Consider the following 24072-nt stretch of genomic DNA (forward strand, 5'->3'; position numbering starts at 1 on the left):
TTCTCTCTCTTTTATTTTATTTAATCTATATTTGGGTTGGAGCTGCCAAATTGTTTCCCTTCACTGAGGAGAGAAGCTGCACAGGGGTCCTATGGCCACTAGATGGTGCTGCTTGGCTACAATCCAACAACACCTCAGTGGGGACTGCTCCCAATCCCTTGTAATGGCTCGAGTACTAAATAAGATTACAGTCGTGTGTGGGTATTTGTGAGGGGCCCCCCTGCACTAAGGATCAGTTTGGTGTAACATATGGGAAATATGCTGTGGGTCAGAGAAAGCCTGCTCCTATGTAGGTTTTATTTGCTGTTAGATCTGCTTTTGAGATTCCCAATAAGCCCCCTGGTTTATCTGTGAGCCCATAAAGGCTGGTTGGGGGTGCTTGGGTGCCAGAGTGGGCCAATACTTGTATCCTTTGCCAAATTAAAATTTTCTTTTATTATAAGAACACTTTATTTTTGGGTTTATATCCCCCCTATTTTTCCCCTTTCCCCATTTTACATCAAATTTCATTCGACTTTTCCTGTATATTTTATTTTATACATATGGGTAGAAGGTGCCATATTGATTCCCTTGGACAGTGCAGTATGAGGCTATAGCTTATTGTGTGCCCAGACATTCCTTCTCTGTATATTTGTATTTATACATATGGGAGAAGGGAGGTTCCATATAGATTCCCTTAGACAGTACACTATGAGGGCATAGCTTATTGTGTGTCCAGAACATTTCTTCTCTGTATATTTGTATTTATACTTATAGGAGAAAGGAGGTGCCATATTGATTCCCTTAGCTTAGACAGTACAATATGAGGGTATAGCTTATTGTGTGTCCAGAACATTCCTTCTCTGTATATTTGTATTTATACATATAGGAGAAAGGAGGTGCCATATTGATTCCCGTAGAAAGTACAGTATGAGGGTATACCTTATTGTGTGCCCAGAATATTCATTCTTTAACCATTTCTTGGATATGGGGGGGGGGAGACTTTTTAATTTGCTGAGAATCCTGAGGTTTACAAGAATGTGGCACAGGCATGTAAATGTCTCTAGTCTCATCCAGAGATCCCTCCCAGCACACAGCAGAACGCGCCCATTTGCATTGTCTTTGCGTCATACAGCACTTAAAAGATTAAATTGCCTTCATTTCAATTACCTGTCCCCTCATCAATCTCTTGCCACTCCGACAAACGGCTTTTTACTACCTGCAAATAAAAACATTCTGTGCAGCAGGGGAAGGATACGTGTCCATAAACCCCCATTAATATATCTATCACTGGGGAGTCCAGTGTGGTCTTTTCAAAAGAAAAAGTATCTTTATATCAGCATGCAGCATTCTGATATCCTTATCATTTACAGTAGGGACAGTAGGGGTATATTATCCCTTATAATACATGAGTGATACTCTGAGTTCCCTATATAACTCACCCTGCAGCCTTGTGTCTTTATATGGTCACAGAACCTCTCAGTGACTTCTAATATCCTTATAATTTACAGTAGGGGGTATATTATCCCTTTTAATACATGAGTGATACTCCGAGTTCCCAGTTTAACTCAGCCTGCAGCCTTGTGCCTTTATATGATCACAGAACCCCTCAGTGACTTCTAATATCCTTATCATTTACAGTAGGGGGTACATTATCCCTTATAATACATGAGTGATACTCCGAGTTCCCTGTATAACTCAGCCTGCAGCCTTGTGTCTTTATATGTTCACAGAACCCCTCAGTGACTTCTTATATCCTTATCAGGGCCGGAACTAGGGGTAGGCAGAGTAGACACGTGCCTAGGGCGCAAAGGTGGAGGGGTGCCAGGCACGTACTTACTTCTACCCCTAGTCAGGTCCCTTCTCTGCCGACCGGCCACTTGTCTATTTGCGGAACTTGATCTATTTGCGCATGCGTGCAAGCGTCTTTTCGCGCATGCGCACAATCGCCTAGTTTGCGCGAATGCGTGCACCCAGATGGCGCAGCAACCAGGCAGGCTGCCTAGGGTGCCTGCATGGCTTGGCCCAGCTCTGATCCTTATCATTTACAGTAGGGGGTACATTATCCCTTATAATACATGAGTGATACTCCGAGTTCCCAGTTTAACTCAGCCTGCAGCCTTGTGCCTTTATATGATCACAGAACCCCTCAGTGACTTCTAATATCCTTATCATTTACAGTAGGGGGTACATTATCCCTTATAATACATGAGTGATACTCAAGAGTTCCCTGTATAACTCGACCTGCAGCCTTGTGCCTATATATGGTCACAGAACCCCTCAGTGATTTCTAATATCTTTATCATTTACAGTAGGGCGTGTGCTATCTTTTATAGTAGCAACAGAAGGAATATGGGTGGGGGTAACATCTAATCTCCATTTATTCTGATGTTCTATTGGGGAGGAAGGAGAGTAACACTAGGCAGCTTTTCTGTCCCATTATATCAGCAGCATATGAAGTGTTAATTTAAAGGGACACTTTTCGTTTCCTTGGCTGGACCAGTGCTGCATATTTGGCCGGGCAGCTGTTCAAGTCTAACACTGAGCTGAACTCGATTGACGTCACAGAGAGAGAGATAAGATCTTTCAACACTGACGTTCTGGGTCTGTGGTTCAGCCACACTCTGGTTCCTGTTGGCCAGTTACCAGGTTAATGCCCCCCTTGTTTCCCATGCACCCAGTTTGCTTTAATGGTGCAATATACCCTTCCCCTTATTCATATGTTAGAGCCCCGCAGAGCAGCAGTTAGAAATTGGAAGTGCGTTTAGACCAACTACAATTTTTCATAGATAGAGCATGTCACTGCCAAGTGCAGTAGCCCCCAGGGTAGTTACGTTGCTGGTTGGGCTCTATATTAGGAGTTCCCACTAGCACTGCTTCAACTGGCAGTTTCAGCCGTTCCTAGCACTCCATTGTTTTTAGTTTTTCTGGCTTTTCCCATGCGTATCCCTTCCCATGGCTCTCGTGTTGTGTTATAACCCCTTATTAGAAACCAGCAGGGGTTGTGGCCTAGTAGTCCTTATATGGTCAAATGACAAGCTGATTTGGCGTGAAGTTAGGAAACTCCATACACTCATAACTTGCAAATTTTGAAGACGGTCTGGGGTTATTTGGAGTTTTTTGCTGTCAGTCGAGATTCCATTAGGTGGGCTGTTTGCAATGCCAGTAGGTAGAGCACAAGACAATAGGTTATCCCGCCTCTCACAGCTGAGCTCCGCCCACAGCACTCTGGAAAACACAGAGAAGACACTTGGGGTGTTTGTCAGGAATGTTTTGCTGCTGTTGAAACTCCACCCCGTTAACTCTCTGTTCATTTTGGTCCATTTCTCTTGTTACAGATGATCCTGTGGGACTGGGACCTGAAGCAGTGGTACAAACCCCAATACCAGGTACCGACCCGCCTCCTCCTGCAACGCTTACCTGCGTATCTGTTACTTTGAATTAACCCTGTCTGTGCCGTCTTGTTCCAGAACGCCGGAGGTGGCAACGGAGTTGATCTCTCAGTCCTCAACGAGGCACGAAACATGGTCACCGACCTACTGGCCGATCCCTCCCTCTCGCCCCAAGCGATCTCCTCCCTCCGTAGCATCAGCAGCTTGATGGGGACTTTCTCAGGCTCATGCAGACCAAAAATCAACCCCTTCACCCCCTTTCCTGGCTTCTATCCCTGTCCCGAAATGGAGGATCCTATGGATAAAGTAGAACGGAAACCTCACAAGGTAACAACACCTGTACTAAGCACAGTCCTGTACAGAGTGATACCATAAAACTATGGCAGCATAGGTATTCCCCTGTACTAAGCACAATTCAGCAGGAACAGTCCCCTAAGTTTGCTCATAGTCTGTACAGAGTGATACCATAAAACTATGGCAGCATAGGTATTCCCCCTATACTAGGCAGAATTCAGCATGAACAGCCCCCTAAGTTTGCTCATAGCCTGTACAGAGATATATCATAAAACTATGGCAGCATAGGTATTCCCCTGTACTAAGCACAATTCAGCAGGAACAGTCCCCTAAGTTTGCTCATAGTCTGTACAGAGTGATACCATAAAACTATGGCAGCATAGGTATTCCCCTATACTAGGCAGAATTCAGCAGGAACAGCCCCCTAAGTTTGCTCATAGCCTGTACAGAGATATATCATAAAACTATGGCAGCATAGGTATTCCCCTGTACTAAGCACAATTCAGCAGGAACAGTCCCCTAAGTTTGCTCATAGTCTGTACAGAGTGATACCATAAAACTATGGCAGCATAGGTATTCCCCCTATACTAGGCAGAATTCAGCATGAACAGCCCCCTAAGTTTGCTCATAGCCTGTACAGAGATATATCATAAAACTATGGCAGCATAGGTATTCCCCTGTACTAAGCACAATTCAGCAGGAACAGTCCCCTAAGTTTGCTCATAGTCTGTACAGAGTGATACCATAAAACTATGGCAGCATAGGTATTCCCCTATACTAGGCAGAATTCAGCAGGAACAGCCCCCTAAGTTTGCTTATAGCCTGTACAGAGATATATCATAAAACTATGGCAGCATAGGTATTCCCCTGTACTAAGCACAATTCAGCAGGAACAGTCCCCTAAGTTTGCTCATAGTCTGTACAGAGTGATACCATAAAACTATGGCAGCATAGGTATTCCCCCTATACTAGGCAGAATTCAGCATGAACAGCCCCCTAAGTTTGCTCATAGCCTGTACAGAGATATATCATAAAACTATGGCAGCATAGGTATTCCCCTGTACTAAGCACAATTCAGCAGGAACAGTCCCCTAACTTTGCTCATAGTCTGTACAGAGATATATCATAAAACTATGGCAGCATAGGTATTCCCCTGTACAAAGCACAATTCAGAAGCAACAGCCCCTAAGTTTGCTCATAGTCTGTACAGGGAGATCCCATAAAACTATGGCAGCATAGGTATTCCCCTGTACTAAGCATAATTCAGCAGGAACAGCCCCCTAAGTTTGCTCATAGTCTGTACAGAGATATATCATAAAACTATGGCAGCATAGGTATTCCCCTGTACAAAGCACAATTCAGAAGCAACAGCCCCCAAGTTTGCTCATAGTCTGTACAGGGAGATCCCATAAAACTATGGCAGCATAGGTATTCCCCTGTACTAAGCATAATTCAGCAGGAACAGCCCCTAAGTTTGCTCATAGCCTGTACAGAGATATACCATAAAACTATGGCAGCATAGGTATTCCCCTGTACTAAGCACAATTCACGATTCAGCAGGAACAGTCCCCTACGTTTGCTCATAGTCTGTACAGGGAGATCCCTTAAAACTATAGGACTAAAGGTATTTCCCTGTACTAAGCACAATTCAGCAGGAACAGCCCCTAAATTTGCTCATAGCCAGTACAAAGATATACAATAAAACTGGCAGCATAGGTATTCCCCTGTACTAAGCACAATTCAGCAGGAACAGTCCTCCAAGTTTGCTCACAGCCTGTACAGAGAGATCCCATAAAATTATATTTTGTGTGACTGTATTAGTGGTCTCTGTGTATTTACTTGTCTATTTTCGGCAGGGGTTGAACAGCCGCAGCAGTCTGCCAACCCCCCAGCTCCGCCGCAGCTCAGGGGCATCAATTCTGCCTCCCATGGAGCTGCCTCCTCGATGGGAACGCAGCAATGGCAAGAGGCCCCACCAGGAATACATGGGTGCAAGGTAATTGTGAGTTAAAACCTGTGGGCGTTTGTCAGAGGAAGATGGGAGTCAGTGGGTGGAGCAGGGAGTTGCAGGCTACAGGGAAGTGATCAGACTGATTTTACTGCTATGTAATACCACATTCTACCAGCAGATGTCAGTGTTGCTTCAAACTTCGCTTAGTGGAGCCAGTTTATTTAAAGGGCCAGTAACCCAAAGAAATTCTATTCTGTACTATTTGCATTTTTTTTTTAATGAAATGCTTGTTCTGCCAGTCGCACCTTATACTGGGCATGAGGTATAACTGCCAACTCCTCATATGCTTTTTCCCCCTTCCAAAACAGCCAAGGATCGTATCCAAACGGACCCTACAGTTCCAACCTCCTCACGATACCAAAGCAACGATCCTCGTCTGTAACGCTGACCCACCACATTGGCCCCAGGAGAGCTGGTAATAACTGATGTACTGATCTAACTGGGCTGCTCACTTGGAACATCAATTAACAGCACTAATTTACTCAGAATATGTTTCTGGGTTATGGGCATCCCTTTTCCACCTCACCCCCTTTCCCAAACTGCCCCCCTCTACCATTTTCTTGTATTCCAATCCTTATCCCTTCCACCTCCCTTTTTCTAATTTTTTCAGATATTTTTACATCCGACCTCCTGTCCCATCTGTCATCCACTTCTCTGTTCCAAGTGAGCCTCACCTTACAGAACTCTCTCACATGTTCCTGGCTTGCCTCTACCCTTCTTTTCCCATTTGACCTCTCTCACATGTTTCCAGAAGGCCTCTAATCCTCTCTCCTCAGTGGCCTCCCCTAACATACTCAGGCAGACTCTGCTTCTCGGTTCCCAACCAGCCTCCCATATTCCCAGTTGCCTTCTCAGTGCTGCCTCCTTCTGACTCGCCCTCCTTTCTACTCTGTTCCCAAATAGCTGCTTCTTCACTGACCCCATCAGACCTCCCTCTCCTTTGCCCCCAGCCAACTTCTCACATTTTATTTGTTGGCCTCTCTTCCTTGTCATGCCCAGTAGGCCTCCACTCCATGTTCCCCAATGGTCTCTCCTCCCCTGATCTAATATTCCCAGCTCACCTATATTAACATGTTCCTGGCTGGCCTCCCCTTGTGCCCCTCAGTGGCTTCCCTTCTCATCCTTTCCATTTAAACCTGAGAAGGAGGAACTAATTTAAAACTTTGGTTTCTTATCACTATTTATTTGCTGTGTTGGTCTCTGGCCGATGTTTCCTGATATTCCCAGACGCTCTGGACTGTAAACTCAGTTAGGTTATGACCTGACCCTACCAAGGGGGGGGGGTGAGGAAGAGTGGTTCATTGGTGAGGAGATTTCACAATCAGCATAGGAAGGGGTACTTTACTGTAAGGGCAGTCAGGTTATGGGATTCCCTACCAAGAGAGGAGGAATGAGTGATTTATTGGTGGGGAGGAAAGGAGATTTCTCCATCAGCATAGGAAGGGGTTATGGAATTCCCTGGTGGACACTGAATGAACAGCAGAAGAGAATGATTGCTTAGTGTTACATTGTATCTTGTTTAGAGATTGGGGGGAGTATCAGTCGGGTGGAACTGCTGCTCTGTTGCCCTTTTCCCAGGTACCTCTCCGTCTCTCAGCCCAGTAAATTCCCCCAGCCATGGTTCTGGGTTCAGTCGGGCGCCCATTGAATTCCCCGACACGGCCGATTTCCTCACCAAGCCGAGCATCACTCTCCATAAATCTGTGGGACTTGCGTCCACTTCTCAGGATTTCCAGCCGCATGTCCGGTCCACCACGAGCCATATTTGTACCAGGTAAATGGGGAAAAGTCACTAACACCCCAGGAGAGTAACTTTAACACCATACAAACTGCTGCCCTTTTGTTTTCTCACAGTTGTGGGCGTCCGATTTTGAAGACTCTCTCCAATGTGGAAGTGACAGATACTAGTTCCCAGTCGGCCACAGATCAGGCCGGACGCCAGGGTAAGTACTGGCATTGACTTATGGGGCAGCACTTCCCCATTGTTTCTTAATTCGCTGCTGGTGCTACATTGTTACAGACAGTGGAACTGTCATTAATTCATACCCTTTCTCCCCCAGCAGTTGAAAGCGGCACCAGCCAAAAGGAACCGGGGCATTTAAAGGAGAAGGTGCCGGAGACCCGACTGCAGAAAGACACCAGGAATGTGCCAGAAACCCACGAGCCTTACTCAGAGCCAGGGAGCGCCAACCGGGAATCTGAGGTATCATTAATGTTATTTCCCAACACCTGGGGGTACAGGTAGTGAGGCACATTCCCATCCCCCGTTAAACATTATGGCCCCTTGTGACCCACAGATGAAAGAAGAGTCCCCCCTGGAGCTGATGCTGATCCAAGACCAGGATTCGCTGTTGGACAAATTGGACAATTGGAACTTTCCCATATTTGATCTGGTGGAGCGGACGGGAGGGAAGTCGGGGAGGATCCTCAGCCAGGTACCCCCTCGTGCATTGCTTTTATTATGGGCCCATGTGATTCATATCCCTGATCCACCCCGTTAATGCCCATTACAGTACAAATTCCGCCTATTGCCAACCACCCAAACCCTGCCTAGTCCTATACAAGTCCCACCTCCTCTGTGTCCTGGAAATCTTGACACACACTCTTGTATGTCTGTTGGGGTGCCCCCCATGGGGCTCCTGACTGCAGTACCCATCTGATGGCAGCCCTGGCTTCAAAAGCTTTGTGCTCACTCGGCGCCCCATGTTTCACACCAGTTAGGGGCTGGGTATGGGGCATAAGGAGGTTACACGTACATGTCTCCCCCAACTACATTGTCCCCCATTTTTTGCATATTGCACATACTGGGGTGAATAAGGGCAATGACAGGTGAGCAGCAACAGGTTAGTGATTATGTGGAACCTTGTGATTTGGACCAGTACACGGAATCATTTGTCCCCCCCAATGCGCCCCTAATTCATAGTTCGCCCTTAAACATGACACAAATCAGAGGAGATAAGTGTATTTGGCCTGGAGCCTCCTCCTGTACTCTCTATGCCAGTTGGTTGGTAATGCTCAGAGCCCCCAGTTCTGGCGCTAGAATTATGGGTCTGCAGACAGAGCAACGCATATCGATTGCCTCCGTATTCTCATCAGTGTGACAGCTTTTAGCATGACTAACATTTTTTGGCTCGGCCGCCCTCCAATAAAAGTTTTTTTTTAAAATTCATATCTCTATAAAAGAAGGAGTAATGCAGCCGGGAGCAGATTGCTGCAGGGCCCCTGCCAAAACATATCTCCAAAATTATCCAGTGACTAATCCGAGGTCTTTCCAGGCTGGTGCAGGAAATAGACAAAGCAGAAATAATGGCTCGTTAATTGGAAGGCGCTTGTTAAGATGAAGTGAGATTCCTTTATAAAGATAGATTCCCTGCTGTAGGGGCACTGAGTGCAGTCATTGGCCAGAAGATATTGTTACTTGTGTGCAGCACGGCCCCCTGAATGCATAGGGCCAATCTCAGGAGCAGCGGCTCTAACGCTGCCCATACATGCCCAGATTTGGCGGGACAGTGTGACCCAGTTCATTCCTTATGTCCAAGTGTCAGAACAGGTTGTGGGTCCATTTCAACCAATTGCTTTGCAGGATGCCCCCCCCCCCCAAACCTAGCCATACATGTTCAGATACCTGTGGCATAATGGGAAGGCCAGCGACTACTCTGAATAAAGAGGCACCACTGTGGCCCCACCCACTGCCATTCATTAGTGAAGTTTCTCACTGCGGGGATGGCAGTTTATATGCAGGATTTCCTATTCGCAATCCATGTCGCCTCTCCTACGGTTTCTGTGACAAAGGAGTTAATTAGACTCAACAATGAGTCTTGTTATGACCGCACGGCATCCTGGGGATTTCCTGAGGATAATAAAAGCTGAACTTGCTTTCCTGTATAATGACAAAGTGGAACCATCTGTTACCCCTTCGAAACAATAATATCTCCCACTGTGGCGCCTGTCTCCGCTCTGGAGCAATTCAGGAACTGTATCTTCCTGAGTCTCGGCCTCATTCGGGGGCAGAACTATACACTGTCACCGCTGGGTTTATTGCCCCCCTTACAGAGCAGCGTGTACACTCTGAGCATCCCGAGAGTAGCCTGTCCTGCTCTACTCCATAGCAAGTTCCTTAGGAGACAGGGGGCCGAAATTAATTTGGTGATTTTCCTTAATATCTTGCCAGGAACCAGAAGTGAGAGGGTTAAATATATAATCGTGTCCATTTTGGAAGTTCCTCATTGTACTGCTCACTGGAAGTAGTACTTTACTTCTATAGTACTGCTTATAGGGAGCTCCCCGTAGTAACACTCATAGGTAATTCACAATAACACTGCTCTCTGGAACTTTCCCGTAGTACCGCTCTCGGGAGCATGTTACATTTTCTGACCCACAGTTTTCTCTCTCTCTTTCTCCATCTCCCCCAATAGGTTTCCTATGCTCTATTTCAAGATACGGGTTTATTTGAGATTTTTAAAATCCCTCTGCGAGAATTCCAGAACTTCTTTAGAGCCTTGGAAAGTGGCTACCGGGATATTCCATGTGAGTAATCACTCTCCCTACCCATGGGGGCGCCAAATATTTCACCTGGCACTAAGAGTTATGAGAGTATGAGACAGTGGGCAGCAAAAGACAGTTGGGTGAATTGAACCATAAATATTAATAATGACTGATCTTGTCTCTAAGTGTTTTTCTTCTCTGTCCCAGACCATAATCGTATTCACGCCACAGACGTGCTCCACTCAGTGTGGTACTTAAGCACCCGGCCAATCCCAGGGTTCCAAGACATTCACAGCGATGATACAGGTAACTCACACCTCTGCCTGGTGGGAATCTTAATTATAGATTTCCATTCTGACAGCACTGGCAGCACAGAGCTCACTTTTATGTAGGACTTAAATACATGACTTATTGTATATACAACATTTATATATTTAATCACCAAATGTTCTCTCCTTATTCTGTCCCTACTATCAACCATCACTGTTATCCCTGCTGCTACGATAGGCACCATCTCTCACTACTATACCTGCTATCCCACAGTCACACTCCCTTCCCATAGACTATTATCCCACTGTTACTATAGGCACCATCTCTCCCTACTATACCTGCTATCCCACAGCCACAGTCCCTTCCCAGAGACTATTATCCCACTGTTACTATAGGCACCATCTCTCCCTACTATACCTGCTATCCCACAGTCACACTTCCTTCCCAGAGACTATTATCCCACTGTTACTATAGGCACCATCTCTCCCTACTATACCTGTTATCCCACAGTCACACTCCCTTCCCAGAGACTATTATCCCACTGTTACTATAGGCACCATCTCTCCCTACTATACCTGCTATCCCACAGTCACACTCCCTTCCCAGAGACTATCATCCCACTGTAACTATAGGCACCATCTCTCCCTACTATACCTGCTATCCCACAGCCACAGAGACTCCTCTCAAAGGCTCCTTCCCCTCCCCAGTAGGACCTTGCTCTGGTCCTAAACCTGAGCAGTAATTTTCAGAGCATTTCTTATTTGGTTCCATATTAAGCGAATGATGGGCAAGTGCTGATCTGTTCGGCTCATGTGCCAAGTTGCATCAGTTTCCTCTGCTGGATGAGAAGTTTATTCTCAGTCAGAGTCAGCAACTTTGTGCCTGTGCATTAGGCTAATATTTCTTTACATAATTAGGAAATTAAAACATCTCAAACTAAAAATATCCTGGGTTAAACAATTTAACTTGATTGCTGTTGCACTGGACTCATAGGGGGAATTTTAGAAATGCGCTTTTGAGTGACTCATATGCTGAGCAATTACTCTGGCATCAGCAACATCACCCTCTTCCCTTGGAGGGAGGCAGAAGCTGTCTATGGTCCCACCCATCCTATGGGAGCTGCTTATTGTGTGCACAGCTTCTGTACTTAACATAGGGTTAAGAAACTGATAAAGGGTAACTAATCCCTGACTCCTGTCTTTGTGACTTTAGCTCTAAATCCCTTATTCTTGTATTTAGTGGACCATAAGCTTCATAACCTATGGGGCATCTCCAGGGCTGAACTCATGGAGCGTTGTCCCTTCTGATCCTTCTATAGGGGCCCATATCACTCTCGCCGTACTCTCCCCCCCCCCCCCCGCCAAGAGTCCTGCTCGCCCTGTGCTTCTTAGTTAAATTAAGACTTTGGCATCTATTTTGCTTTTCTCCCATGTTGCTGAGAAATGCAATTAGCTTTACTCCATCGCACAGGGCCCAATATAATTTATGAACGGGAGCCAGCTCTTGGCTCAGGGAAGCCGCTACGCAACTAAATCTGCACATTTCCAGAGCCGTTGCTGACTATGGGGCTTTCTGGGGCGGATGTGATTCCATATTTTTGGATCAACTGAACTATAAACAATTTATATGCGCTATTAACTTTCCCTTTATTTCTTATAAATGTTCAGTAAAACAGGTCGGCATATGTTATTGTATGTAGGGGGCGCTGTGTACTAGCAGTCAGTGGGAGCTGCCTTACTATTCCTTCTCACCAGTGCAACTTCTATGTAAAATGTCTTTTTGCTCCAGATCCAGATGCAGAGGGCGGAGCCACACAAGAGTTCCTGGCATCAAAGACTTGCAAGCTTCTAGATGATAGCTATGGGTGTCTTTCATCCAATATCCCTGCTCTTGAGTTAATGGCCCTGTATGTGGCAGCAGCCATGCATGACTATGACCACCCTGGTCGCACAAACGCATTTCTTGTGGCCACCAATGCACCGCAGGTAAATCTGCCTCAGCTTTGCACATGGTTTGGTTATGAAAAAGTTTGGGAACCCCTCTTAATTCTTTGTAGTTTTATTTATCATTGGTTGAGCTTTCAAAGTAGCAACTTTTAATATGTAACATGCCTTATTTCAGCAGTGACATAAAGTTTATTGGATTAACAGAAAATATACAATAAGCATCATAACAAAATTAGACAGGTGGGCACCCCAACAGAGATATTACATCAATACTTAGTTGAGCCTCCTTTTAAAAATGTAACAACCTCTAGACACCTCCTATAGCCTTTGATGAGTGTCTGGATTCTGGATGGCGGTATTTTTGACCATCCGTACATACAAAACCTCTCTGGTTATATTTGATGGCTGCCGAGCATAGACAGCCTGCTTAAAATCACCCCATAGATTTTTGATTATTTTCAAGTCTGGGGAGTGTGATGGCCATTCCAAAATATTGTACTTCTCCCTCTGTATAAATGCCTTTGTAGATTTCAAAGTGTGTTTAGGGTCATTGTCTTGTTGGAATATCCAACCCCTGCGTAGCTTCAACTTTGTGACTGATGCTTGAACATTATCCTGAAGAATTTGTTAATATTGGGTTGAATTCATCCGACCGTCAACTTTTGCAAGGGCCCCAGTTCCTGAACTAGCCACACAGCCCCTCCAAATTTGACAGCAGGTAGTAGGTATTTTGTCTTGGAATGTGTTCTTCTTCCGCCATGAAAATCGCTTTTTGTTATGGCCAAATAATGTCTCATCAGTCGAAAATGACTGTGGCTTGTCTAAATGAGCTTTTGCATACAACAAGCGACTGTTTGTGGCGTGAGTGCAGAAAGGGCTACTTTCTCACAGGACTGTGTGTGTGTGTGTGTATGTATATATATATATATATATATATATATATATATATATATATATATATATATATGTATATGTGTGTGTGTATATATATATATATATATGTATATGTGTGTGTGTATATATATATATATATATATACACATATATATATATATATATATAAGGATGTGGATAAATGGATGCACACCAGGATTTTTTAAAAAGTTTAAAACTCGCTTTTATTTAAATACTTAAAACATGGTCAGGTCAACGTTTCGGTCTCCATCTTAGACCTTTGTCAAGACCCAAATGGTTGATTAAAAAAGAGCACATATATAGATACATTGATCCCACCCACAAATGGTTACCCTGCCGCTGTTTATTTTAAATCAAAATATTTGGCCCTGTTATGTGTATACAGGCAATTTCAAAAAACATTCAGTGCAGCCCCAGGTAAATCAGACAAGAGAAATTGTAAATAAAAACAAAAATTGAACAAATGGACCATACAGAAACTTGATACTTCAGGGCAAAATATAAAGTTATGGAATCTTAAACCAATATTCAACATTACATTGTTCCAGTGATTGGTTATTCTACTACACCCACTGGAACTGCACACATCCACTATCCGAATTCAATCAATATGTCTCATGTAACAAAAAGATTGTCACCGCTCATTCAAGAAACATAAGAAGGAGCAGTGTTCATTTAACCCCGAGGGAGCCAAAGTGTTCAATTTTTTGATCCAAAACACTTCCCGTTGCAGTAGCATCTTGGATCTATTCCCACCTCTACTCAAGGGGGGAATGTGATCAATGGCTATATATTTGAAGGTGGGCAGCCTGTGGCCCCTCTCAAGGAAGTGCTTGGCCACTGGTTTCTGTGTCTGTCCATCCCTAAAAGCCGTGCTAATCGCAGATCGGTGGCCATCCATGCGTAGCCTGAGGGTTTGATCCGTTTTTCCCACATAGGACAGCCCGCAAGGGCATGTTACTAAGTATATTATATGTGTGGTAGTACAAGTAATGTGGTGTCGGATCTGGAAGCGTTTGCCCGTGTGGGGATGTAAGAAGGATGTGCCTGGAGTCATGTAGCGGCAGGACGTACAGCTTGGGCAGCGGAAACATCCTAGTTTTAAATCTGCTAACCATGTTTTTTTATTAGTAGTATAGCAATTCACTGGGTCAGTCTTGACCAGTAAATCGCGTAAGTTCGTTCCACGCTTATAGCTAATCATAGGCGGTTCAGGGAGTACATTAGCCAAGTCACTGTCTGCCCCGATAATGTTCCAATGCCTTTTAACCATATTCCCTAGATCCTTAGTACCCACATTGTATTTGGTGCTAAAGACTAGTTTCGGATTTTGTTTACATCTATCAGATGTATCATTGCATTTTTTATGTGCCGTGTCCAGGGCCGTTCGTAAAACTTCGTCAGGGTACCCTCTAACGCTAAACCTTACCCACATATCCTCAATCTGTTGCTCACACTGGTGGGGGTCGGAATTATTCCTTAAGACCCGACAAAACTGACTAACAGGTAAGGAATTCTTCAGATGTCGCGGATGAAAGCTTTTATAGTGAAGGAGGGTATTTCTGTCGGTCAATTTACGGAATAAAGTATAGGCAATATGGTCTCCATCACGTATTAGTTCCACATCCAAGAATTGTATTCTTATTGGATGTACAGTAAACGTAAATTTCACTGGGCTCTCTCTAATGTTCAAATCAGTAACCATTGCACTGAACTCCACCTCTGTGCCTCTCCAGACAATCACTAAATCGTCGATAAAACGACGGAAAAAAATCAAATTATCGCCGTATTTGGGCACAATGTGATGCTGTTCATATTGATGCATAAAAAGATTAGCATATGCCGGCGCCATGGCCGCTCCCATCGCCGTCCCGAGTAGCTGTAAATAAAATGAATTTTCAAAACGAAAATAGTTTAGTGATAGTGCTAACTCTAATAATTCCAAAACAAAATCAATCGGTGGGCCTGCATATAACTCATATTCAAGTAGGGAACGTCTAACTGCCTCCAACCCTGCTTCATGTGATATGACAGTGTACAGACTGACTACATCCATGCTTGCTAGCATGATGGGTCCATCAGTGGGCAATTTCAACTGTTTAATACACTCCAACAGATGTGGGGTATCCTTAAGGTAAGTTGGGGTGTTACGAACCACTGGTTGCAATATTTTGTCAAGGTAAATCCCAATGGGGTGTAATAATGAGCCCCGCCCCGAGACTATCGGGCGGCCAGGGGGACACGTCATACTCTTATGAACCTTGGGCAAAGAATATAATAAAGGGCAACTAGGATGGTCCTGTAACAAAAAATTATTCAAATGTGCATCAATGATGCCCTGTTGAAAAGCCAAATTTACCAATATATCAACTTTTTTCTTAAATTGGGACACAGGGTCAGATTGCAAGCATTTATAAACTTTAATATCGCTTAATTGATCTTTGATATCTTTGCTGTAGTCGTGATAATTCAGTATTACAATCCCTCCTCCCTTGTCCGCTGGGCGGATGACAATGTTGGTGTCAGCAGTCAAGGTTTTGATAGCCGCTCTTTCTGCTTTTGTTATATTGTCCCTTCTGTGGTCTTGGGGTGACCAAGCTGCCCCCTCCTTTTCAATAACCTGCTTAAACAGCTTTATAGCCGGATTAATCAAAGGGGGTGTGAAAGTACTTTTCAATCTCAATGTAGAAGATGGTAATTCTTTATCACTCACGGTTTTAAAGTAATCTTTTAGATTCACCATCCGGCAAAATTTAAAGCAATCAACTTCCCATTCAAATTGGTTAAACTGACAAGTGGGCACAAAAGTTAACCCTTTGCGTAACAAACTTGCTTCTGCTAAGGTCAGTGTGTGCTGGGAAAGATTGTAGATTGGTATGTCTAATCCTTCTTTGATCTGCCCCTTCTTGCCCCTCCGTGTTGGGTACCTTTTACGGGACCCCGACCCGTAGGGGGACGGTCTGACACAGTCCGGGGTTGCTCTAAAAAAGGGGGAGTAGGAGTAATATCGGCAGTAACACTCACCACCTGAGAACTCGTAGGTCCCGACTCATCGCCCTCGGAATCCCCCGAGCTGGTGTCCACAGAATTTAACGGTTTCAGAAGTTTGCGTCTTGGAGCTCTCCTAAACCGTGGGTTAAATTGACTGGGATGCCGCTCGCCGCTGAGCCAGCGGTAGACTCGATGGGTTGTATAGTCCTCGTTAACACGGCGAAGTTTCTCACGTTTGAATCGCAGCAAATCTTGTTTGTAGGATTCAATAGCGGCGCCGGTCTTACTAATCAGCTCCGGTGCAGCGTCTCCTTTGATTAGTGCAGCGTGCTCAACTTCAAACGCCTCCATTGTCTTGCGGAGCTTCGTTAACTCGCTCGATCCCACCCATTTGTGGGTGGGATCAATGTATCTATATATGTGCTCTTTTTTAATCAACCATTTGGGTCTTGACAAAGGTCTAAGATGGAGACCGAAACGTTGACCTGACCATGTTTTAAGTATTTAAATAAAAGCGAGTTTTAAACTTTTTAAAAAATCCTGGTGTGCATCCATTTATCCACATCCTTGTATGAAAGCACGTTTGGATAGCACCTGGGTTGGATTAATTAATTAATTTTTTCTGAATGGTGTGCTGAGACCCAACTGGAAATTATATATCTATCTATCTATCTATCTATCTATCTATCTATCTATCTATCTATCTATCTATCTATCTATCTATATATATATATATATATATATATATATATATATATATATCTTCAGGTGGTGTGCACAGTGAAAATAACAATCCATATTTAAACCCAAAATGGCGCCAAAGAAACAGCATGTGACATCATGGGGTCATGTGTGCGTCACTACATGGGAGTGTATAAATATATTACATTAATCAACCGCTTAACCTTAAAGAGATGTCTCCTATGCCCATATTATATACAAGTGCATTGTAAGTGAGCTAATATGCCATTAATATATAGTTGCGTGCTGTTTAGTGCTCAAAACGTGAGAACACCATACTACCCGTGTATGCTGAAGCTTTAAAAACCCATTCGCAACTTACCCCAGAGGAATGGGAGCAGCTGTTGGATGGAACCTCGCTCTGTCGCCTTTTGGACAGGAGGCGTAATCCAAAGGAAGAAGCCGTTCACCCCATTGTAAACTACACAACTTTGGCCAGGAATGCGCATGCTCACCCCCGGTATGTACCGGCCTCCATGTCAGTCTCCGTTACAGGCCACGCCCTCTACTTACTTCCTTCGGGTGGAGAAAGGATCATTTTTTACAAACGTTATATCGATGACCTGCTATTACTGTGGCAGGGAACAGAGGGGGAACTCATGGAATTCCATAAATGACCTAGACTCCCCCATTAAGTTGACGATGACACATGACGGACAAAAGATTGATTATCTAGATGTGAGTATTTATGTACAGGACCAAGGGCTACATACCACATTACATAGGAAGCCAACAGACAGAAATAGTCTTATACAAGCACAGTCCCACCACCCTCCTCATATGTCCCGGGGGGGGGGGGTCTGTATTCACAATTCCTAAGAGTGATTAGGAATAATTTCAATCGGGAGAAAGCTGAACTATAACTCACCACACTAGCAAAACAGTTTGCCTCTAGAGGGTATTCGGATGCTCTCATAGGAGAACAGCTTGAGAGGGCTCGTCTCCATAAGCAGAATGACCTATTACAGAAACAAAAGAAACCATCCAAGGAGGGTTTGGATCCTATCTTTATTACTGAATGGACTGATGCCAGCCAACAAGTGAAGAAGGCTCTGAGGGACTGATGGGAAATAGTAAACTCTGAAGCCAACTTACCTTTTTATGATAAGAAGACCCATGATAGCCTATAGAAGAGGACGCAACCTAAGTGTAGGAGCCGAAACGTTGCAATAAATCATTTTTATTTTTGCACCTTATAAGTCCTGTGAGTGCGGTTTTTTTGTTGTCCAAGTTACAATTTTTCATAATCTGCACCCTGGCAGTTGCCTATATTTACAAGAGTGCTCCAGCTGTATGAAAGATTATATATATATATATATATATCTATATCTATATCTATATATATATATATATATATATATATATATATTTTGATGGTTGATCTTAACTGATGATGGTTAATGACAAGGACCCATGTTGAATGATGATGGTTAATGGTGACGTGTGAAATGATGACGACTGATGGTGACTGATGAAGATTGATGATGGTTGATGATCAAGACTTGCGTGGAATGATGATGGTTGGATGATAACGGTTTATGATGACGACTAATGATGACAATCCATGTTGAATTATGATGGTTAATGGTGACTGATGATGCTGACTCATGAAGACTGATGGTTGATAATGACCCTTGTGGAATGATGATGGAATGTGGGATGATGATGAAGACTGATGACTGTTAATGGTGTCTGATGAAGACACAATGGTTGATGATAACGACTTGTGTATAATGACGGTTGGCTGATATTGATGGCTGATGATAATTACTGATGATGGTAAATGATGTCGAATGATGATGGTTAATGGTGACTGATGATGACTCATGAAAACTGATAATAATATATATTATGGATGGATATTAATATATATTAACTGATGATGGTTAATGACCTGTGTTTCATGATGGTCGTTGGCTGAGGGATGGCTGATAATGACTGATGTTTAATGAATATGACACATGTTGAATGATAGTTTATGGTGACTGATAATGGTTAATAGTGACTGATAAAGAGAAGATGGTTGATGATGACTCGTGAGTGTTTCTTATTGATGGTTGGCCGATAATGGCTGATGATGACTACTAATGAGATTATGGTAAATGATGACCTATGTTGAATGATGGTGGTTAATGGTGACTGATGATGATAACTCATGAGACTGATAATAGTTGATGATTATGACCCATGTGGATCAATGATGGTTTCTGGTGATGGTTGACATTAACTGATGATGGTTAATGACAAGGAACCAGGCTGATAGATGATGGTTGGCTGAGGGATGGTTGACGAAGGCTGATGACGGATAATGAGGATGACCCATGTTTAATGATGATGTTTAATGGTGAATAATGACGATTGATGGTGGCTAATGATGGTTGATGATGAAAACCCACATGGAGTGATGAATGACTGATGGTTGGCTGATGATGGCTTATAATGACTGATAAATGGTTGATGAAAACGGATGATGGTAAATGACGATGACCCATATAAATGATGATGGGTGATGACGACCCATGTGGAATGATTATGGTTTATGGTGACTAATGATGGTTGATGTTAACTGATGGTGACTGATGATGCTAATGATGGTTGTTGATCAGAACCCATGTTGACTGATGATCACTGCTGATTGTAACTGATGAAGGCTGATGTTGGCTGAAGATACCTCTGATAGAGGCTGATGATGGTTAATGAAAGTTTATGGAGGTTTGTTCCTATCCCAGATTATGTATCACAGTTTGTCTTCTCACTACTGGTACAGTCAGGCACACAACTGAGTAGTCTCACCCAATCAGCAAACTGCCCACTCTGTAGAGCTTTCTATTTTCATGGTTCCCCCTAGTGGCAGAATGCAAAAATGCATATTAATTAAAATGTTAAATTCCCCAAAAGTGATTCTTAGATGTAAAAAAATAACCAACAAAAACAGTTACTGTCCCTTTAAACAGTTTGCACAGCCAATGAAACGCCACTTTGCATATATTCAAAATTGTCTTAGTCTGTCCCTTTATGCACTGGCTGTATATATATGGCACTCTATAACCAAAGATACATAGGCAGCAGCGATATTACGTCCCATTCAGTAACCAATGAGTAAAAATCCATGGCACATCAGGCCTCATTAGAACTCACCAATATAATCTGCATTCTGGCTCTTTCCACTAAAAGGGTTTTGGGTGCGGAAACCGTGGATCTCGGTTTGAGAGGCCCACGTGGCTTTATGTGCTTAATCAATCATGGAAATGAGAAGTTTGTGCAGAGAGACTGATGGGATCATTTAGTCCCCTCTGTCTCCCAGCTCATTAGAATGCACAAACCAGGGTCGCCCCCCTGCGTATAATTTGATTAGGGTGGATCAGCTGAGTGCAGATTTAATCCCATTAGAAAATCGATTTGACATGGCCATGAAGGCAGATTGGGAAATTTTTCAGGGCAGACATTACAGATTTTAAATTGATTTATCTCTGAATCATTCAACATTGGAACTGTGGGAGTAAAGCTTCTTTTATATTAATATTATCATTTTACTATTCACTTTCCATGCGACAGGTTAATTCTGCCCTGTGCCATGGAGCTGCAATACTAGTGCCATCTACTTCCATTCACTGTCCCTACAAGTTAGGAGTCACCCCAAAACTATTTCCTAACTGGCCTTCACCCTGCTATAGTTCCAGGGGTACCCAGGTCACAAACACTCACCCAAAATCTCCCCCTAACTGGCCTTCATACTGGGCCCCCTTAGCTCATAAGGTTAAAGATATATAGAAACATTGAGGTAACAGTTAACCTGCTATAGTTCCAGGGCACAAATAAGCACTCACCCCAAATCTCCCCCTAATTGGCCTTCAGGCTGGGCCCCCTTAGCTCATAACAAGGTTACAGATATATAGAAACATTGGGTAACAGTCACCTTGCTATAGTTCCCGGGGTACCCAGGGCACAAATCTCCCCCTAACTGGCCTTCAGGCTGGGTCCCCTTAGCTCATAACAAGGTTACAGAAATATTGGGGTAACAGTCACCCTGCTATAGTTCCAGGGATACCCAGGGCTGGCTTTGCTAAATTACAGCTCCCAGCAGCCACAGCTGAAGAGTCGCAGGTATAAGATTACAGTGTAAGACATTTCTGAATTATCTGCTATTATTTTTGCCCACATTCAGGCTGTTCTTTACAATGACCGGTCAGTGCTGGAGAATCATCATGCAGCCTCAGCCTGGAACCTCTTTTTGTCACAGCCAGAACATAATTTCCTCTCCTACTTGGACCATGTGCAGTTCAAGCGATTTCGATTCTTGGTGATAGAAGCCATCCTCGCCACCGACCTCAAAAAGCATTTCGACTTTCTTGCTGAGTTCAATGCCAAGGTCTGTCTCCCAAATGCATGATATCATGGGTAGGAGGTGCCATATTGAATCCCTTAGACAGTACAGTATGAGGATATAGCTTATTGTGTGCCCAGAACATTCCTTCTCTGTATATTTGTATTTATACATATGGGAGTAGGCAGGTGCCATATTGTTTCCCTTAGACAGTACAGTACAGGGTATAGCCTATTGTGTGCCCAGAACATTCCATCTATGGACAAAGCCACATGTGTTGATTACCGCTCTGTTTGCCCCCTCTCTCAGGTCAATGATGTGAATGGAATTGGTATCGACTGGAGCAACGAGAATGACCGGCTCCTGGTTTGCCAAGTGTGCATTAAGCTGGCCGACATCAATGGGCCTGCAAAAATCCGGGAATTGCACTTAAAGTGGACAGAAGGCATTGTAAATGAATTCTATGAGCAGGTGTGTATGTGGCACCTTGTTGCACAGATTTCTCGGTAAATTACTGTTAGGGTGATGCAGAGATGTGTAGTTGAGCTGAAGTGTAGATTATAACATGTTGGGGACAAATCTTCAATTCATTAGGCGACAGAGCTGGGAGGAACCTCTGCTACATTGTTTCAAGAGTCGCAATCAGAGAAGGGAGAAACTAATAGCAATAGTGGGACAGAAATTCCCCTTGGGCCCAGCCTATGAGCTGCGGATATGTTTTACAGACACTACTATCCTCAAATCAGGTCTGGACTGAGAATTAAAATAGGCCCTGGCATTTCAGGTACACAGAGACCCAATCAGCCCACATAGAGGCCCAAACAGCCCCCACCAGCCCACTAAATACTGACTTTCTATGGGACCTTATAGCAGCCCCTATGGCATTTGCCACAGATTGCCACTCCGGGCCTGCCTCCTATCTGTAAACTTGGCATAACAGAAAGAAGTCCATGTGTCCAACAGTTTGAAGATGTCTGTCCATACATATTAGTATTTATTTAGTGACCATAAATGTCCCCTCCAGGGAGATGAAGAGTCAAGTCTGGGACTACCCATCAGCCCATTCATGGATCGTTCCGCTCCACAACTCGCAAAGCTGCAGGAATCTTTCATTACACACATAGTGGGGCCCCTGTGTAACTCATATGATGCCGCCGGTCTGCTGCCCGGGAGATGGCTCGAAGAGGATGAGGAGCTTGTTGAAAGTGATGATGAAGAAGGGGAAGACCTGGATTCTGAAGAGGAAGAGATAGAGGAAGATATTAATCCAAGTAAGTGTGTGTGTGTGTGGGGGGGGGGGGTCCTGGCATTTCCCAAAGATGATTGATTTGCTCAGTGTCACACACATATGTTGGCCACACTCTGCCAATAAGGCACCTTTCTGCCCAAAACATGGGCCCTGTCCATAATGTATACATTGGGCTGGGTAGAAAATCCTAGCAGAGAAGGGCCGCATTGGTGGTGGATGTGGTTTCAGCTGATGGGTCTTCATGGACCCCTTGTGTTATCTGGGCTCTAAACCATCAGTTGGGACCAATTTGGCCAACCACGTGGGGCATCAGGTCACCAAGCCGTATAGAATCATCCCCAACTCTGTAACAACCGGACCCAACAGCCTAAAAGGTTTCCACTGACTTGTTGCTTTGTGTGTTGCAGAACCTCAGAGGCGGAAAACACGGAGGCGGATACTTTGCCCACTGATCCATCACCTCCGGGAGAACCACAATGTCTGGAAGAAAACCATTGAGGAAGAGGAGAAGAGCAAATCCGAGCAAACGAAACAGCAGAACGATGGTGCCTCCGAGCCTCCATCTGACGACATCCAGGTCATCGAGGAAGCTGATGAGGAAGAAGAACGACAAACCGGGGAGGAGAAAAAATGCTGAGAATTATGGGATGGGCGGCTCCGACCCCGAGTGCCGAGCTGAGCTGCCCCCCATCCCTTCCCCACACTGTAACTTTGAAAGGCCTTATTACTGTGAGCGGATTATTGCTGCGCTAGACTCAGCATCCAGCAGTTCCCCACTTTCTATGCACTTTCACCCCTTGGATCTACAAACTCGGTAGATGACTCCCCCCCCCCCCCCGTATCCCCGATGCAAAGTTCTCTGTGCCCTAATTGGTATGAGAATACCAGAGTCTAATGCTGCCTTGCTCTCCCCGAGCCCTTGCACAAGGAACTCGCACTTCATTTCTGTTACCAAAGTGGCGCCTCGTTCGCCCCGCCCCCCACGCCAGCGTCTCTGCTGCCACTCACAGTTCACGTTTGAAGGGGGGTTTTTGTATTCATTTTTTTTTTTTTTGCTTCTTTTCCTGGCAGATGGAACGAGAATCGTTGAGGGGGGGTGGAGAAAAAACTGTGACCAAAAAGAAAAAAAAAAAGGTCTAATTTTTAAGATTGGAAAATCCCAGATGCATCGATTTTGGTGCTTTTATTGCCGCATGTAATCTGCCTTTATTTTACCGTTATTATTATTATTATTATTTCAGGTATGCAGTGAGTATACACTTCAATATGCCGTTCTGTGGTAGATTCCAGAAAAAAAAAATCAAAAAAAAAAATAATCACACCCACAAAAAAATAATGTTTTTCCATAATGAAGGGATTTTATTTTTTTTATTTAGGTAACGATGATTATATATATATATATATATATATATATATATATATATATATATATATATATATATATATATATATATATATATATATATATATATATA

The 24072-nt window shown here is 44.0% G+C and overlaps 1 protein-coding gene across 3 annotated transcripts in view; it reads left to right on the plus strand.

The window, feature by feature from the left end:
• Positions 1 to 23809, plus strand: part of LOC108715307 (cGMP-inhibited 3',5'-cyclic phosphodiesterase B) — a 57381-nt gene extending 33572 nt beyond the window's left edge. The window contains exons 2-16 of one of the 3 annotated variants that reach the window (XM_018260361.2): positions 3318 to 3368; positions 3450 to 3698; positions 5522 to 5661; positions 5985 to 6091; positions 7255 to 7450; positions 7531 to 7619; positions 7740 to 7879; positions 7974 to 8111; positions 10092 to 10203; positions 10369 to 10467; positions 12220 to 12416; positions 21190 to 21393; positions 21658 to 21819; positions 22373 to 22619; positions 23005 to 23809. In XM_018260361.2, coding sequence (XP_018115850.1) covers positions 3318 to 3368; positions 3450 to 3698; positions 5522 to 5661; positions 5985 to 6091; positions 7255 to 7450; positions 7531 to 7619; positions 7740 to 7879; positions 7974 to 8111; positions 10092 to 10203; positions 10369 to 10467; positions 12220 to 12416; positions 21190 to 21393; positions 21658 to 21819; positions 22373 to 22619; positions 23005 to 23234 — 2361 coding nt within the window. In that variant the 3' untranslated portion in view covers positions 23235 to 23809. Of the gene's footprint in view, positions 1 to 3317; positions 3369 to 3449; positions 3699 to 5521; positions 5662 to 5984; positions 6092 to 7254; positions 7451 to 7530; positions 7620 to 7736; positions 7880 to 7973; positions 8112 to 10091; positions 10204 to 10368; positions 10468 to 12219; positions 12417 to 17278; positions 20073 to 21189; positions 21394 to 21657; positions 21820 to 22372; positions 22620 to 23004 lie in introns of those variants that run through there. The other 2 variants (XM_018260360.2, XM_041561037.1) reach the window with 2 other exon arrangements.
• Positions 23810 to 24072: the final 263 nt, after the last annotated feature.

This window comes from Xenopus laevis, chromosome 4S, assembly GCF_017654675.1.
Source record: "Xenopus laevis strain J_2021 chromosome 4S, Xenopus_laevis_v10.1, whole genome shotgun sequence".
NCBI classification, from domain to species: domain Eukaryota; kingdom Metazoa; phylum Chordata; class Amphibia; order Anura; family Pipidae; genus Xenopus; species Xenopus laevis.